At 37.2% G+C, this 17,504-nt stretch overlaps 1 protein-coding gene across 1 annotated transcript; it reads left to right on the top strand.

Annotated features, from left to right (window-relative positions):
• The first annotated feature begins 5,605 nt into the window (after window positions 1-5,605).
• On the top strand, window positions 5,606-8,868 carry LOC126282271 (histone H2A.V). Its single transcript, XM_049981886.1, has 5 exons — window positions 5,606-6,585; window positions 6,730-6,807; window positions 6,987-7,100; window positions 7,379-7,508; window positions 8,429-8,868. The coding sequence occupies exons 1-5, from the start codon at window positions 6,583-6,585 to the stop codon at window positions 8,488-8,490; spliced, it is 387 nt and encodes a 128-aa protein (XP_049837843.1). The 5' UTR covers window positions 5,606-6,582; the 3' UTR covers window positions 8,491-8,868.
• Window positions 8,869-17,504: the final 8,636 nt, after the last annotated feature.

The following is a 17,504-nucleotide window of genomic DNA, read 5'->3' as shown; positions in this document are numbered from 1 at the left end:
GATTCCCTGCAGATTGGCCGGTCTTTTTGCATCAAAAAGGAAGATCAGGGTTCGACATTCCGTTCAGGACATTTTCATTAAAAACGGAACGCAAGCTCGGAATGAGCAAAGAAATCAGAAGTCTTCTTTTCCAGTGAACCATCCCAGCATTTGCCTTAAACGAGTGCGGCGGAACCACAAAAACTATAAATATTTAAGAATGGAAGGGGGTTTGAACTATTGCTTAATGTTTCATCTACATCTGAAAAAAAATTATTGTACTTGCATAGTGTTTTATTAGGGCAACCTATAGTTTGACCTTGAATACTAGCTCTGGAGCAAGTTTTATTTCTGCATCTACATACACTACCTGGTCAACATGTTTAATGGACATTAATATGGGACATGTTCACCCTTCACCTGTATGACGGGTTGAACTCTTCTGGGGCCCTGTCTTTCCACTTCAGGATTGTTAACTGTAAATCCTTCACTCACTGGCAGTGATAGCAGTTTTTTATCAGTCGTCCCCAAAAGATGGTATAAGTATCAACAGTGTTAAGCAATGGAAAATCCAGGATGGAATGTAACAGTAGTATTAGTATTATACTGAGAGTTTAATATTAGTACAGTTTACAGATATGCCTAAGAGTTACTTCTCTTTTGTTAATGTATACCTCAATTCATTCCACATCCCTGAAGGGTCTCCCTCTGAAGAGAATCTACAAAACACAACAAGTGAATTTATCTGGAAGTTGAAAACGTTAACTCCATCCCAATTTGCAGGCTGAGTCACCACCCTTGGAATCCACTAAGTACGCAAATGTGATCTATTGTAAATGACCCCTCTAAAACTGCTTGTGCACTTCTCACTTACATGCCTATGTTCTTTTATCAGTTCTTTAGCAGTCAACACATGAGTAATTGTGCAGAATGACAGCTACAACAGGTACTTTACTCTCCTTGCCAGTCATATTCTCTCTAACCTCTCTAAGGGATTTAATCCAATTGAATGTGCTTTAATCCAACTGTAACAGAAAGAGACTCAGAATAAACTTTATAATGGAAGCAATATCTGAAATACAGTGTAAAACTGTTTGGGAAATGTTGCTCTTGCATTTCAGTCATCATAACCTTTGGAAATATTTCAAACTACAGCCATTTTAAGACACTTTTGAAGGTAACACACTGTTATGTAGTAAGATTAAATTAAAAAGAAAAGAAAAGAGTGCTGTCTGGTAGGAGTATATGAGCAAGTTACCAGTTACTTCTAGGGGGAAACGAAAGGCATCAGAGAGGCACAAAAAGTCACATTGATACCTATCTGTGAAAATATTGAGAAAAGAATGGGCTGCCATTTTCAGCAAATGCTTTTGGCTCCTTATTGCAAAGCAAAAGTCATCTTGAAGACAAAAGGTCAGTCAAAGCTATATAAAAATCCACAGCACTAGGATGGCACAAGGGAAAAATTGCTGTGCAGTTTCAGGCTGGATGTTTGTGGTCACTTGGTGTATTAGCAGAAGCACAGTATTATAAAACAATCAATCATCCACTGACAACAGGTTCTTCTCATCCTGCATTGCGCAAACACCGATAAAAATCTAAATTCATTTACGTAGATGGTGTAAAATAATTATCTGGCTACTGTGTAAGTTACGACAAAGAAATTGACAGGACTCCACAAAACTGTTATTAATCTTAATACAAAGCAGAAAGATCTGGTGAACATAAATATTTTAGAAGTAAAAGACACCAGTCACTGACTAGCAAAAGCATTTAGTCATCACCAGGCATGCACAAAAGAGAAACACCAACCAGTTATCTGTTATTAATCTTGTCCATGCAGCATGTTTTACTTTTTAATTTCATGAAGTAGGCAAACTGAAGGGTGTATCATTTTTTACATGCTGAATCTTACTACAACCAAGTATCACACTAAGCCTCTTTTTCTCGAAAACAAAATGTACAGTTGGCATAATGTCATTAAAAGCTAGTATTAATTTGCGGCTTTCTGTGCCGATCTCATACAATGTGTGTTCTTGAGACAGCAAAGGCACTATCCAAGTACTTTGTATGAACAGGTACAGACAGACATTTTCATTCTTGTATGTTTTCATGGGAACAGTTAATCATCTCAAACTAGCATAAACAAACTGATGATGATATTACAGGCAGACTTCTATCATTAGAATAGCATGCAGAAGGCTGGAGGTGGTCTAATGTGTTTGAGCTACCATCACAACCTATGATATGTGTAAATTGTATTTTGGAGCAGAACTGCAGGTGAACAACAGACATTGTGCTTAATAGAAAATCTAGAATATGGGCACAGATCAGTACTTGTCAAATAGAACAGATACTGAGCACCAGCCATGCCTGTAAAGAGGCATAAAATGCTTAGTGTTTGATGGTGTGAAGTGTATACTGGCACAGTCAGTCCTAGTGTCAAGGTCTGTAATTGTGGAGTCTGTATTTAGAAGTTGAGGGTACACATGAACAGCTTTGGTGAAATGGAATTTTACCTGGTTATGTATGTAAGTGACATGACTTTTGTGTATGGGTGAGCAAATGTAACAACAGATAAGGAGGAGCAGGTTTTAAGGCCAAGCACACACACAGGAACCATCTGATGCACACCATGCTTTCAAGACTGTCCCTGCTATTAAGAGAAACAGAGCGAGCAGTTCTGCAACACAAGAACTGAGGAGACAATGACCTATATGAACTCTTTGCCTTGAAAGAAGAGTTGCGCAAAGTACTGCGTGGAACATAATGTTGACACAGCAGCTACACCTATACCATTTACAGAAAGTCCGTGATTTAAATTCTAATGGCTTTTGGCATTGTCTCTCAACTGAAGCCATGACAAGGGCAACTGTGACCTCCATTGATATAATGAATGAAAATCACCATTTGGATCATTGTATTTTTAATCACTGATGACCAATTTTGATCTGTGAAGAGGGACATGAAATGATGGTCATTTTGTAGCCAGCTAATTCACTTGATCTGACACCATTAATTTCTGCTCGTGGAGTGTCTTGTGCACGAGGCACCTGTCGGGACTGAAGATTATGTCATGGCAGTAATTCTTACTAGCTGTGACACTGTACAAACAATTGCAAGATTGTTTCAGTGGGTGTACAACAATGCCACACATGTGTAGATACTGAGTCATGGCAATTTGATCAGCTATTGTGAACATAGCTGGACTTACAAGTAAGTAAAATTATTAAAATGTTCTGGGCTATTATGCTGTGGTCACACAGATTTCACCTTAAAACCCAAAGTTTCATACCCATCTGTGGAGGACTTTTTCAAGGGGGATCGTAGTTTGTTTGAATGTCCAGTTCACACCATGGCTCCAGCCATGAAACTTTACATTTTACAAGTAAACTTATTACAACAGTGTGTGTAATTGATTTTTATTGTTGTCTTCAGACTAATGCTTAACTTGAAATTTTATAAATTCAACTCAGATCTCAAATTTATATAGTTGTCCTTCTCCACAATTCTAGAAACTCTGTATCATCATAGAAATACTCTTTGTAAACTCTATTCTATTGTACTTCCCATCCAATTACATCCATCAAAACAGTTTTTTTTGGGCTGAGAACAGAAGAGAAGCCATATATCCCACAGAAGATTAATGTTTACTGTGAGAATAATGTTCAAACAGCTATGATGCAATTACCCATTATTTCCATCAGTGTCATCATAGGCTGATATATTCTGAGCCAACTCCCTACTGTCAGAAACACACATTATTCAGGAAACTGATAGAAACATTTATAATGTCATTCCTCCACTTCATGCACATGATTATTTTACATTCAACCAACACCAGCATCATAATATGCAACCTATTCTCCTGTGCTTCTTACCCGAGATATCTGTAGTATGTTGGGGAGGGGAGAAAAAAACAACACCCTACTGTATTTATGTACGTTCTCATAAGGGACAATGGATTTACAATCAAGATGAAATGAGATTACTAATGTTCATGCTATAATTCAGAATGTAGGCTTAAGCTGTATTTAATAAACTGAAGTGAAAGTACCTGTTTTTATTTTACATTTTCATACAAATATACCCCATCAGATCTGTGGTTTTCTTCTATAAACAAAGTACTATGATTAATTTATTACTCTAGTTTGGTCTTTCCTTCTCATCCTATCCGAGAAGTCTTCCCTGACAGGGGCTCTGGGTGGCTTTTCAGTGATTCTCCCTATATCCTCACAAAATAGGAAGTATCAGACACAAAATAGTGAGATCAGCATATGGCCACAGAAATATTCTCAGGGATGTTTCACCCCCTACACGTAAACAATGAACATGTTCTACACAATATGCAAATAACTAAACAGATTTTAAAAATACTGAATTGCCAAAATATGCAAGGTACTGCTTATGCCAAGTTACTTAAAAGTGTAATGGTGATTTCGATGTAACTGCATGTTGCCTCAGGACAGAAGACTGCAAAGGACATTCATTCCTTGCTTTTCTTATATGCTGTCACAAAGTGTAAGTTTGGAATGAGTCAAGGAATACATTAACGAATGGGAAGCAATTGCTAGAAACGTAACCAGTACACTGCACTGACAATAAACTATCACTTATTGGTTAATGCTATGTGTAGTTACTGCATCTATAGTTAACCAGTAAATTAGGAGGAAAGCAATTACTTGGGGGAAGGATAGGGTAAGAAAAGTGGAGTTTCTGTGCAACTTTACCATCAAACTATTATTTGCTGTCAGCTACCACTTCTTCCCACCCTTCCCCAAATAGTGTCATGCCTAGTAAAGTATTATTGTGATGAACTATGTTTTAAACATTATGCGGTGAGGGGCATTTAATTAACCACAAAGATAACTTTCTTTAAACTCTGCCCTGTTACTGTAGAGTATGATCAAAGTTGCTTTGTTAACGCTTTTGGATGATCCTGAAGTGTGTGTGTCTCCCATCTGCCTCGTCCTTCCGCGAGGCCAATGCACAGTAAAGTCATTTTATTACATTTACACAAGAAATTAATAGCTTCTGCAAGTTTCTTTTCGTATCATACTACTTGATGCCACCCATAATTACTAACTTGTTACTGTACCATGACAAAATTGTTTCTCTTCCCACATCTGTCATACCACTAGCATTCCTCTATTGTTAGATCCTCAATGAGAAACTATTGTTACTAAATATCATATGTAATAATAGTTTGTTTAAATCCACTGTTTCCACATATTGTCGTCACTCTAGGGCGTCAAGGAGATAGCAATAACAGTCTGTAGCAATGTAAAATCATCTGTTTGTTACTTGCCTAATTACTCTGATCAATATTTTATATCACCAATGTCGTTGTTCTAATTCATCAAATTGCTATGTGATTGATGTTACTTTTTAAGTGTGCCCTGTTTGAATAATCCATGGAGATTTAACAATGAGGCGGAGCATTTCAGTACCGTTGTTTCCAATCTACGTTACATTTAGTGGCGTAATTGTGGTGTTTTTCATTAGCGTGTCTGAGTACCTAATCATGGTTGCTCTCTAACACGATTCATCGCTTAGTAACGGCAACAAGAACACGATGGTACGTCGCAGTTTATTTTAAATATGCCAGGTCTCAATGCAGTGAGGGTCAATTTTCTGCTCACAGTCCGTGAAATACGTACATTGCTACCGGACAACAACGGGGGGGGGGGGGGGGGGGGGGGGTTGGTTTGTGCAATTATTCGTTTTTGTTGACTTAACAAAACAGCAGAGTTTGAGACTAATTTGGTTGGGAATAATTATACTTCGCACTCTACGTTTGTTTCTGAACCTATCTTTAAGATGAACGAAGAAAAAAATGTGATAACATAGAATCTCTTCCACAAATTAGCAGAAATGAATATGTAAAGCTTTCCCAGTCCACTACACAGAATTGTGCAACTGCTATCCAACTCCTCATACACATTACACAGACGCCCACTAAACCGAGACACGTGATTCTAACGCCGTTAACGCCATCTGGGAATATAGGTGTTGGTATCCAGCTGGCAGAGAAAATCTTTCAGGTTCCCAACTTCCACAGTACTCTTAATTAAAATAAACGCTTTGTGGAACGAGACAATTTGGTTCTTCTGCGCTACATAGACGTTATTCTTCATAATTTAAAAGACGTCGTTGCGTTTCAAGGACCATAATATTCTTATTCCTTAGCCACCGATCATCAATGGCGAACGATGCAAATTAACTTTCAGAGCGATTCAAAAACCCACGAAGCAGAAACTTTATTATTGACAACAATTATTCTTAGGTTTTTTGACCAATGAAAAGAATATTCGGCTGCGGTACAATTTCTGATATAACATTATTGAAATTAAGTGAATAAACTAATGTACAAAAATTTTACATTTAAAATTTTATTTCCTTGCTTCGCCATGTTGCCAACATCATGTTGAGTCCCAACCATGCTTCTAGCAACATGATCGATAGATGGCGGGCTTCCCGCCTGTACACTTCCTTGCTATTGGCTGAGCTGAATCACGTGGCTGCTTTCATACTTTCACCAGTAGATTCGTTTGGCGGGTAGGCATAGCGTTGGTAGCAAACGGCATTGGAGATACGTTAGCAATGGTGAGTACAGATAAGTTTTTGTGGTAAATACGAGTCGGTGGTGTTCAATTGTGCCAAAATTAGAAACTTCAAGGTTTCTTCTAGCAACTGGCGAAGTTTGAATGACTTACTACGAAAATTAACCTCATTTTCGTGAATTTCTAGGCTGGTGGAAAAGCTGGTAAAGACTCCGGTAAAGCGAAGGCGAAGGCTGTTTCGCGGTCAGCAAGGGCAGGATTACAGGTACTGTTGTTTCTGTTGATAAATGAAAAATAATAGTTTTGTCTTCCCTCCATAATAAGACTTGCCTTTATTGTGAAATTATATTTTTCTTTGGCAGAAAAATCAATGTTTTGTCTAGTGCTAACCGTGCGTTATGTTGGCTCCGCAGTGAACGCATTCTTTTTTTTCTCTGTTCATAGTTTCCTGTCGGAAGAATACACAGACATTTGAAGAACAGGACAACAAGCCACGGCCGCGTTGGAGCAACGGCAGCTGTTTATAGCGCAGCTATCTTGGAATATTTGACCGCGGAGGTGAGTTACAAAATGGCTGCATAGACTTTGGAAGACGTAATCAAGGATCCGTTGTTTGTTGAAATAGGCCGTAGTTTATATAATGGTGAAGTTTCTGGGTAAGTATCTAACCTTGTCTTATTGGAAATAGATCACAGAAAGTCTGTCATTGTCGTGTCTTTGAATGCGTGTGTTTACAAAATATGAACGGTTGGGACCCTTCAAATTTTGGCGCGATTTTCCGTGCTGTTAGTATGTTGATTTTTATGTTTATTTTAATTGTAAATATTTTGATACAGGTCCTGGAGTTAGCCGGCAATGCATCGAAGGATTTGAAAGTGAAACGTATAACTCCTCGTCATCTCCAGTTAGCTATCAGAGGAGATGAAGAGCTGGATAGCTTAATTAAAGCTACCATCGCGGGTGGTGGTAAGTGCTACATTAAAATTAGTGTTGTATTTACTTAGATCTTGTACAATATACACACAATCGCGTAATGGGATTGTTTACTAGTTCGTAGTGAAGTTTGTATGTTTTTAAAGGTACAACTTTGTGTAAGGATGCCGTGAGTGGTGCTTGTGGTTACTGAAAATGGAAAGCAACGCTACAGTTAAACTGTTATGAACTGGCCTTGTGCCGGCATAATTATCGTTGTGAAAAGAAATTTGTTCTTGCTTTGTGGGGATGTGCAGTGTGTAGTCGCATACTTGATAGTAACTGGGCTGTGAAAATGTTGCGGATTTAAAGTTCACTAATATTGCTATCTGATAACTTAATGCTATGGTAGCATGGTGAGCACACACAAGCATGTGATCTGTTTGTATATTAGGCGAATGGATTCTCAGGTTAGCCAAGTTTTCTGCAGATATTTTGGATGGGTTGATTAAATATGGAATCTGTTAGGTATACCTATTGCAAGAATGGAACAATAACATTGATGATTATATGGAAAGTAATGTACTAATATTCGTTAACAAATTCCTTTTATGTTGAAAAGGATGAATTTTGCTTTGAGATATTTAGTACTTGGAATTGTAAATTTGCACAACTACTTGTTCCCAACAAAGAGTATACCCATTGTGGGTATAGAGCTGCTTCAGATAAATATTTTTGGCTGATGCATAGCACTTCGGTTGCTGGGATAAGGGTGTACAGGGTGCTCAACACTTTACATGCCCTTGATGATTACACTTAAGATGTAAATGTGTGTACTAGATACTGTGTTTGAACAATGTTGGTAGTTTAATTCAGTTTCATAGGTTTATATATCCTTTAGTGTCCAATAATACTGTTTCACATCATCCTCTAAAGTTAATCATGCAATTGATAAAAAAACCTTTTCATTCCAGGTGTTATACCACACATCCACAAATCTCTTATTGGCAAGAAGGGTTCACAGAAGCCAGCATAATGTGTAATGTGGTGTTATGTGAGGACACTAGTTTCAATAAGAAAGCAGTGACTGAACTTTGCATGAAATTGTGGAATTTCAAGAATGTGGTCAGACGTTGAAGACTGTTCATTTGCATTTAAAAGTTATTCATTACATTAAAGACTACTTCTATGACAATGTTAAAACACAACAGCAAATTCTGGGCACGTTTCACTAATTGAGTGAAGTTGATGTTAGGGGTATAGTTATTTTAAATGTTTTTGAAATGTCTTAAATTTATTGATACAGTCACAACATTAATGTTAAGCATTCATTAGTTTTAGATATCATTCGCCATAAACATATTTTTGACATTAAGTATTAAATATGTAGAAAATATATTCATTTCATATAAAATTTTCTTTGTTTCTTTGTCTAATCCCAAGTACTTAACAACTTTTCTAGTTGTGCATAGCATTGTTTGGAAAATGTGGTTTCACTGGTGATTGAAATTTAAATGTGGTTTACTTGGAAGTCTTGATTTAGCCAAAAATATCCTCAGTGTAATTAGAGGTGCACAATATTCCTTGTAACAATATACAAATCAGTTTCGTATTCTAATTATAACAATTACAGTGAATTGTGGAGTGTCAGTATTATGTTTGTTGTGGAGAGCAGTGTGTTGCTAGTGACATATTGAATGGTAATATTTTGGTGAGGCAACTTCTGTCTGCTCTGTGGATGTAAGAAAGATTAAATTTAGACAAATTGTTGTGGCCAGTTGGTATTATGTGAGAAGGGAATTGTTGGCAGGAAGTGGACTTGAAGAAAGGGCCTAACTTTTGTGCTATTTTTATGGCAACTCTTGTAATAGCTGCTAACCTTTGGCTTTTTGTATAAATTCTGGCTGTGCACTGCAAGGATTGTGTGGTCAGGGGAAAGTATGTGTAGAAAAAACCTGTGAAGTTCATCTGAGGGTATGTACACGTAAGTATTGTTTCATACATATGCATTGTGGGAGTAGCAAAGCTGAAACTGAAAAGGATTTTTGATTAAATACATTTAAAAAGCTGTATGCCATGAGGTTGCTTGAAGTCTTAAAGTATAAACTAAAAATGGCAATACTACCTAATTTCATGAAATATTAGGAAGTTGGGAATTAGATAAAAGGGGTTCTGTATGTGGTCACTGTTGACTTTATCAATCTGTTCTGCAATAGTAACGGTTGATTTTGAACTGAGCTGTTATTGGGAGGTGGTGGCTTTGACAAAAATGCTGTTCCTAATTCAATGTGGGTGTTGTGAATGGTTAATGCTTTTTTGAAGGTAGTGTATGGGCACTTTTGCTTATTGCATTCATCTAAAACTACCATTGCGTTTTGTAGATTGAATTGAGTGTAGTAGTGTGGAATGGAGTCAAATGTGTTAGCATGGTTATGGTTTAGCTGCTGTTTCTAAATTACTCAGTTTCTGTTTGTATCCTGTACTTTAATATTACAACATATGAAACTACATTAACCCTCTATACTGTCCCTTTTATGTCAATGGGTGACACTTGTATCATTAATGCAAGCACATGTACAGCAACAGAAAACAGTAAACAAAGGTCTTAAAGGTATCACTGGTGTCTGGCATATGCTTTCACCCTCAATTTTAGAAAGACGCCACTGTATTCAGTTAAGCACATTTAGAACTAACAGTGTTAGCACATGGTGGGGAAATAATCAATAGGGTGGAAACTTCAAATCCTGACGAGTCCAAATTGATAATTTGCTCCGGAAAACCACATTTTTGCATTCCTAAAATATTAGTTCAGCCACATTTGCTTTTAAGAACTGTTGCAAATATTGGGGGAAGAAATCAGTAAGCTTACATTTGACATATTTACAATGTTGTGGAATAATAGTATGGGTTAACTCATTAAGTCTTCCTTGCCTGAAAATGTGTGGTAAGAATGTGGTGCCCACCAACAATTGTATCATAGATGAGAGTTTGGAATGATGAGTACTGCTTCATGGTATATTTATTCCATTGTAGTGTGTTGTAGGTAATACAGCAATGTACTTAAAGATGATGGGAGGAATAATGTTCATTATGCCACTTTAAGGTAGTCTAGCTGAGAGGTGCATAGTGCTGCAGCCAAAGTTTTTGATCACGTACCCAGTGATATAAAATGTCTGGCTGACATTTTAAAACAGTTTCTCTTTGAAAGCACCTGCATAGTTTATTATAATGTGTAAAAAGGTAGTGAGTGGAATTCCATGTCTTGTGCAAATTATCTGTGGAACATGAAACTGACTATAGTGCTGAAGTTAGGTTCAACTAGCTGCTTGTTGAATTATCACAGTACGTAGTTTCAGGGGTTAGTTCTAACTATGTGGAAATTAGCAGTGTTATAATGCTGTGTGGCAAGTATTGGTAGTAATGTACAGCATTTCCAGAGTTAAGAAAATATTTTATTTGGAAAAAAGCTAATAGCACATGAACAGGAGCTATGCAGTGAAAACATTCTCATTAATTTACTAGATTAAAAGATGTAAGCTAGTGCTGTTTCTATCTGGACATATACTAGTTGAGCCATGCTCGTGAAAATTATGAAGTTCCAGAGGGTTAAAGCAACATGTAAGTTGTCATTTGAAAAAAGGCTGCACTCACAGCATCAGCTAGCTGATTCATTCTGTTATACAAAATTTTCAGGGTGCTAGGAACTTAAATCCGAGAGTCCAAATATTATGGTGGATGTAATGTGGCATGTCTTTAACGTAGGCAGGGATGCAGTCTAGGGAAATTTTTACACATGTTAATTGTGGTTGTGATATTCAGTTAATATTGAATTCAATCATATTGTTTACTGCACATGAAAGTTACTTTTTTGTTTGTAGAAATGTTCAAATCTGTGGCCTTGCATATTTAAATTTTTAGTACTTTGCCTGTTGATATCTATACCTTAACATAGAATAGAGCACTCATACATGGTATAAAGTGATTTATTGTGGCTGAATAAGCACATTGCTCTTAGGTGCTATCATCATTTACAATCAGTTTCCTTTCCTTGTTCTACTACTACTACTGTGGGAGTGTTAACTATTACTTGTAAATGGTCTATTTCAAACCAAAGAACTCTTTGATTAAATGCAGAACATGCATTATTTCGATGCATTCTGTTGTTCAGTTGAAGTTATTAAAAGGAATAAAAAAACCAACTGTGATTTGTTGAATCTGCATTTTAATAAATTCAGTGTGTTGGGGAAATCTGAGATCTTTGTAACTCATACGTTGACTAAAGAACCGGTAAGAGTTTCATTTTCCGTTATTTGAATAAGATACCAAGGTGATTCTTTCAAGCATTGTTTGCGGCAATAAGTGCTTCCTCAGTGGTAGATGAGCTGATGGTAACCTGTTTTTTATGTAGCCTTATAGCTAAATATTTCTCCTTCTGAAAGGGTGTGTCAATTTCCTCAAGCAAAAGTTCATTCCAATTCACTAGTCTTTGTCCCTCTTTTGATGCTCAGAGTGGTTCATACACTTTTCTAAAAAAATGTGGCACACCCAGTTCTTTGTTTTCCCCACATCCTGCTGCTAAATGGTGACTTGATATCTGCGTTTCTCATGGTGTGACTGACAGTGAGTCACTGTCAGTAACATTTATTTCAACTGTTTCCTGTAGAAGAAATGGTTCTAACTTTGCTTCATAAAATGTTTTGACATATTCCTTGTGTTCCTTAATGATTCAACTGATTCTAAGCCAGAACTTTGTTTCTGTTGACTAGAAGTCAGTGTTAAGTGACCAGCAGTGCAAACAAATTTGTGGATGATGGACTATATCGAATGGCTATAAACCTCTTTGTTTGCCCCTTATCCATGATATTTGACAGCAGCCTGTTTCTTTTCTTGCTGCTTTTATACCACAAGGATGGTCAGATTTTTGTAAATCTGTGAAATAATTTGAACCATTAGTCATATTTTCTTGCCCCATTAGCAGTACACCATGTTTTTGATTGTGCTTAAACATCACTGGCAGTTCTTGAGAAAATTTGAGTGAAACACAATTTTGAGATATTGAGTTCATTACCTCTGACTATACCTATACCTGGTTCTGCACATGAAATACAATTTTTGCAAGTTCTTACCCAGAGACCCTTTTGTTTACAATATTTCAAATAGACTATTTCATCAGCCTTTTATAGAATTAGTGTTGTCTTACTATTGATTATCTGTGTGCACCAGCAAGGAACTACTAATGCCAAAACTGGTGTAGAATTGTTTGGAAGTTACACTAGATAACTCACTATTTTTGTTTCAAGTGTAGGGCTCCATTATGTCAACTGTGATTTATGATCTTGGAAAAAAATAATCTAATAATGGAAGGTTTATTTCACTGTTTGATACCATTTGTGCAGTCAGAGGCTGACAGTCTGGTCCGCCCCTCTTCTTTGTTTGTGTGTGTTTATTTTGAACACGTTATAGCAGATGTGTGATAAACATTGATATTTTATGTTGGGTACCATCTTAGTTGTGGCACAAAATGATACGGTGCCAGGTCTGGTGTGAAATTTTGTGAAGTGTAGGCAGTGTGAATTCCTGTGAAGCCTCCATAACAATTTCATAAATATGTCAGTTACGTGCTGTCATTATTTTGTGACATGCTTATTTATTCTCTGCAGGGAATTGTCACATAATGTCAGTCCTTTGGAAGCCACTTGATCGGAGCTGGCACAGGCACTGATCCTCTCCCTACCCACCTCTGGGGTAACACTTCATCCAAGAAGTCTCGAACACGTAGAGCTTATTGCGTGGGAGCTCCATCTTGTTGAAGCCAACTGTCAGTAACTATGTTGATTCACTGCTCCAGCAAAGAATTACAGCCCTATGAGGTACTTACTGGTGTGTACTGCATGTTCATTAGCCCATGCATGTGCCAGAACACATTCTTCCATAGTACAAGTACTTTTGTCCACCATCTGAAAAAAAAGAGGGAGTGACTGGACTTTCAGAACTTACTGTCAAATACTTCTGTTACAGGATACTTGGTGTGTTCCCTTAGGCAGTATACCTAGTGAGGGTAAGCATCGTTATAAAATTAAGGATATCATGCACATTGCTGAGCATGCTCCCCATACTAGTTTAGTTTGTGAAAGAAGGTCCCCAACAGCAGTTGGCCCTGTTGTCAGCTTTCAACTTCAAAATGCAAAGGGTTGAGAGTATAAACAATAGTTTATTTGTGACAACACTGAGGTGTTGCTGTAATGTATAGAAAATTGAGTTATTCAGTTCATCCAAAAGAGAGAGGTGCAGAATAACTGAAGTTATAATCGAAACAGCTGCTAACAGAACAAAGTACTGCACCTTGATGATGTCATGGCTTTTAAAGTCATTTAGTTTTCTTTTCCATGAAAATGTTAGGAATCCCATTAATATAATGAATGACCATCAAGTATATGGAAAGCCAGCACTTGGCTTAATCAGACCATTCCATGGAAATCACTGAAATCAGATAGAGATATTACCTAATAAGAGGAAAATTGTTAAAGTAGTTGCAGACAGTTTTAATGCAGTTGTGCAGACTTAAGTGGAGTATTATTGTTTTGTGAAGGCTTACAAGGTGCATTTGTGACTGTTCTTGGACCCAACTTTGTGAATAAATGGAAGTGAAGCTATATATGCTGTCAAACCTAGAGGATTACCTAGCCTAATAAAGTTACAGCAAAATGTATACGACTTTGACTGTATATGTAGAGAAACAAAGCTAACTTTTATACTTCAGGAAACAGAGAAATAATGATGCAATAAAACATGGCCTTCATAGGTCAAGCAGCCTGGAGACTAATCAATAAACACTATAAAACCACAAGCAAGTTGTAAAGTAAGCAATAAGTGTGAAGGCCACATAGTGAAAGATACATATGCAGAAACTGTCTTCAGTCCAGAGACTGGTTTGATGCAGCTCTACATGCTATTCTATTCTGGGCAAGTGCACGGACCTCTTCATCTCTGAATAACGACTGCAACCTACATCTTTTTGAATCTGCTTAGTGTATTCATCCCTTGGTTGCCCTGTACAATTTTTACCCTCCACACTTCCCTCCAATAATAAATTGGTGATACCTTGATGCCTCAGAATGTGTTCTGCCAACTGATCACTTCTAGTAAACTAGAGCCTCAAATTCTTCTCCCCAATTCTATTCAGTACTTCCTCATTAGTTACGTGATCTACCCATCTAATCTTCAGCATTCTTTTGTAGCACCACATTTCAAAAGCTTTCATTCTCTTCTTGTGTAAACTAGTTACCATCCATGTTTCACTTCCATACATGGCTACACTCCATACAAATACTTTCAGAAATGACTTCCTGACACTTATACCCGATGTTAACAAATTTCTTTTTTAGGAACTCTTTTCTTGCCATTGCCAGTCTAGTTTATAGCCTCTCTACTTCGTTCATCAATTATTTTGCTCCCAAAATAGCAAAACTCATCTACCTTAAGTGTCTCATTTCCTAATCTAATTCCTTCAGCATCACTTCATTTCAGTATCCTCATTTTGTTTTTGGTGATGTTCATCTTAGATCCTCTTCTCAAGCCGCTGTCCATTCTGTTAAACTGCTCTTTCAGGTCCTTTGCTGTCTGACATAATTACGATGCCATCGGGAAACCTCAGAGTTTTTATTTCTTCTCCATGGATTTTAATTCCTACTCAAGTTTTCTTTTGTTTCCTTTACTGCTTGCTCAATATACAGATTGGATAACATTGGAGATAGGCTACAACCATGTCTCCTCTATTCTTGAGATGGGCTACAGCCCTGTCTCACTCCATTCTTAACCACTGCTTCCCTTTCATGTCCCTTGACTCTGCCATCTTATTTTTGTACAAATTTTAAATAGCCTTTTGCTCCCTGATTTGACCTCTATCACATTCAGAATTTCAGAGAGAGTATTGCAGTCAACATTGTCAAAAGCTTTCTCTAAGTCTACGAACACTAAAACATAGGTTTGTCTTTGCTTAATCTATCTTCTAAGGTAAGTCATACGATCAGTATTGCCTCAGGTGTTCCAACATTTCTATGGAATCCAATCTGATCTTCCGTGAGGTTGGCTTCTACCAGTTTTTCCATTCGTTTGTGAAGAATTCGTGTTAGTATTTTGCAGCTGTGACTTACTAAGCTGATACTTTGGTAATTTTCATACCAGTCAACACTTGTTTTCTTTGGAGTTGGAATTACTATATTTTTCTTCAAGTCTGGTGGTATTTTGCCTGTCTCAAACATCTTGCTCACCAAATGGTAGAGTTTTGTCAGGACTGGCTCTCCCAAGGCTGTCAGTAGTTCTAATGAAATGTCTACTCCCAGGGCCTTGTTTCGACTTAGGCCTTTCAGTGCTCTATCAAACTCTTCACTCAGTATCGTATCTCCCATTTCACCTTCATGTACGTCTTCTTCCATATCCATATTATTTCCCTCAAGTACATCACCCTTGTATAGACCCTCTACATACTCCTTCCATCTTTCTGCTTCCCCTTCTCTGCGTAGGTCGCATTTTCCATTTGAGCTCTTGATATTCATCCAGGTGTTTCTCTTTTCTACAAAGGTCTCTTTAATTTTCCTGTAGGCAGTATCTATCTTACCTCTAATGATACATGCCTATACATCCTTACATTTGTCCTCTAGCCGTCCCTGCTGAGCCATTTTGCACTTCCTATCGATCTCATTTTTGAGACGTTCGTATTCCTTTTTGCTTCCTCTATTTACTGCATTTTCGTATTTTTTCCTTTCATCAATTAAATTCAATATATCCACTGTTACCAAAGTTTCTACTAGCCCTTGTTTCCACTTACTTGATCCTCTACTGCCTTCTCTATTTCATCTCTCAAAGCTACCCATTTTTCTACTGTATTTCTTTCCCCCTTTCTTGTGAATTGTTACCCAATGCTCTCTATCAGACTCTCTACAGCCTTCAATTCTTTCATTTTATACAGGTCTCATCTTCCTAAATTCCCACTTTTTTGTAGTTTCTTCAGTTTTAATCTACAGTTCGTAACCAATATATTTTAGTCAGTCCACGTCTGCCCCTGGGAATGTCTTAAAATTTAAAATCTGGTTCCCATATCTCTGTCTTACCATTATATAATGTATCTGAAACCTTCCAGTGTCTCCAGGCCTCTTCCTCGTATACAGCTTTCTTTCATGAGTCATAAATCAAGTGTTAGCTGTGATTAAGTTATGCTCTGTGCAAAATTCTACCAGACAGCTTTCTCTTTCATTTCTTGCCCCCATTCCATGTTCATCTACTTCTTTTCCTTCTCTTCCTTTTCCTGCTGTCGAATTAGTCCCCCATGACTATTAATTTTCGTCTCCCTTCACTATCTGAATAATTTCTTTTATCTCATCATACATTCCATCAATTTCATCATCTGCGGAGCTAGTTGGCATATAAACCTGTACTACTGTAGTAGGTGTGGGCTTCGTATCTATCTTGGCCACAATAATGCCTTCACTATGCTACTCATTATTCCTACTCATTATTCCTACTCATTATTCCTACTCATTATTCCTACTCATTATTCCTACTCATTATTCCTACTCATTATTCCTACTCATTATTCCTACTCATTATTCCTACTCATTATTCCTACTCATTATTCCTACTCATTATTCCTACTCATTATTCCTACTCATTATTCCTACTCATTATTCCTACTCATTATTCCTACTCATTATTCCTACTCATTATTCCTACTCATTATTCCTACTCATTATTCCTACTCATTATTCCTACTCATTATTCCTACTCATTATTCCTACTCATTATTCCTACTCATTATTCCTACTCATTATTAAACCTACTCCTGCATTACCCCTATTTGATATTGTGTTTATAACCCTGTAGTCACCTGACCAGAAGTCTTGTTCCTCCTTCCACCGAACTTCACTAATTCCCACTATATCTAGGTTTAACCTTTTCGTTTCCCTTTTTAAATTTTCTAACCTACCTGCCCGATTAAGGGATCTGATATTACGTGCTCCGACCCGTAGAACGCCAGTTTTCTTTCTCTTAATA

The sequence above is a fragment of the Schistocerca gregaria genome, chromosome 1, assembly GCF_023897955.1.
Source record: "Schistocerca gregaria isolate iqSchGreg1 chromosome 1, iqSchGreg1.2, whole genome shotgun sequence".
In the NCBI taxonomy this organism is placed as follows: domain Eukaryota; kingdom Metazoa; phylum Arthropoda; class Insecta; order Orthoptera; family Acrididae; genus Schistocerca; species Schistocerca gregaria.
This window is presented reverse-complemented; position numbering and strand designations above follow the sequence as displayed.

Excerpts from the sequence above, each read along its gene's own strand:
- LOC126282271 (XM_049981886.1), top strand. Across the intron at positions 7,101-7,378 it reads TGGAATATTTGACCGCGGAG|GTCCTGGAGTTAGCCGGCAA; the intron begins GTGAGTTACAAA and ends ATTTTGATACAG. Across the intron at positions 7,509-8,428 it reads AGCTACCATCGCGGGTGGTG|GTGTTATACCACACATCCAC; the intron begins GTAAGTGCTACA and ends TTTTCATTCCAG.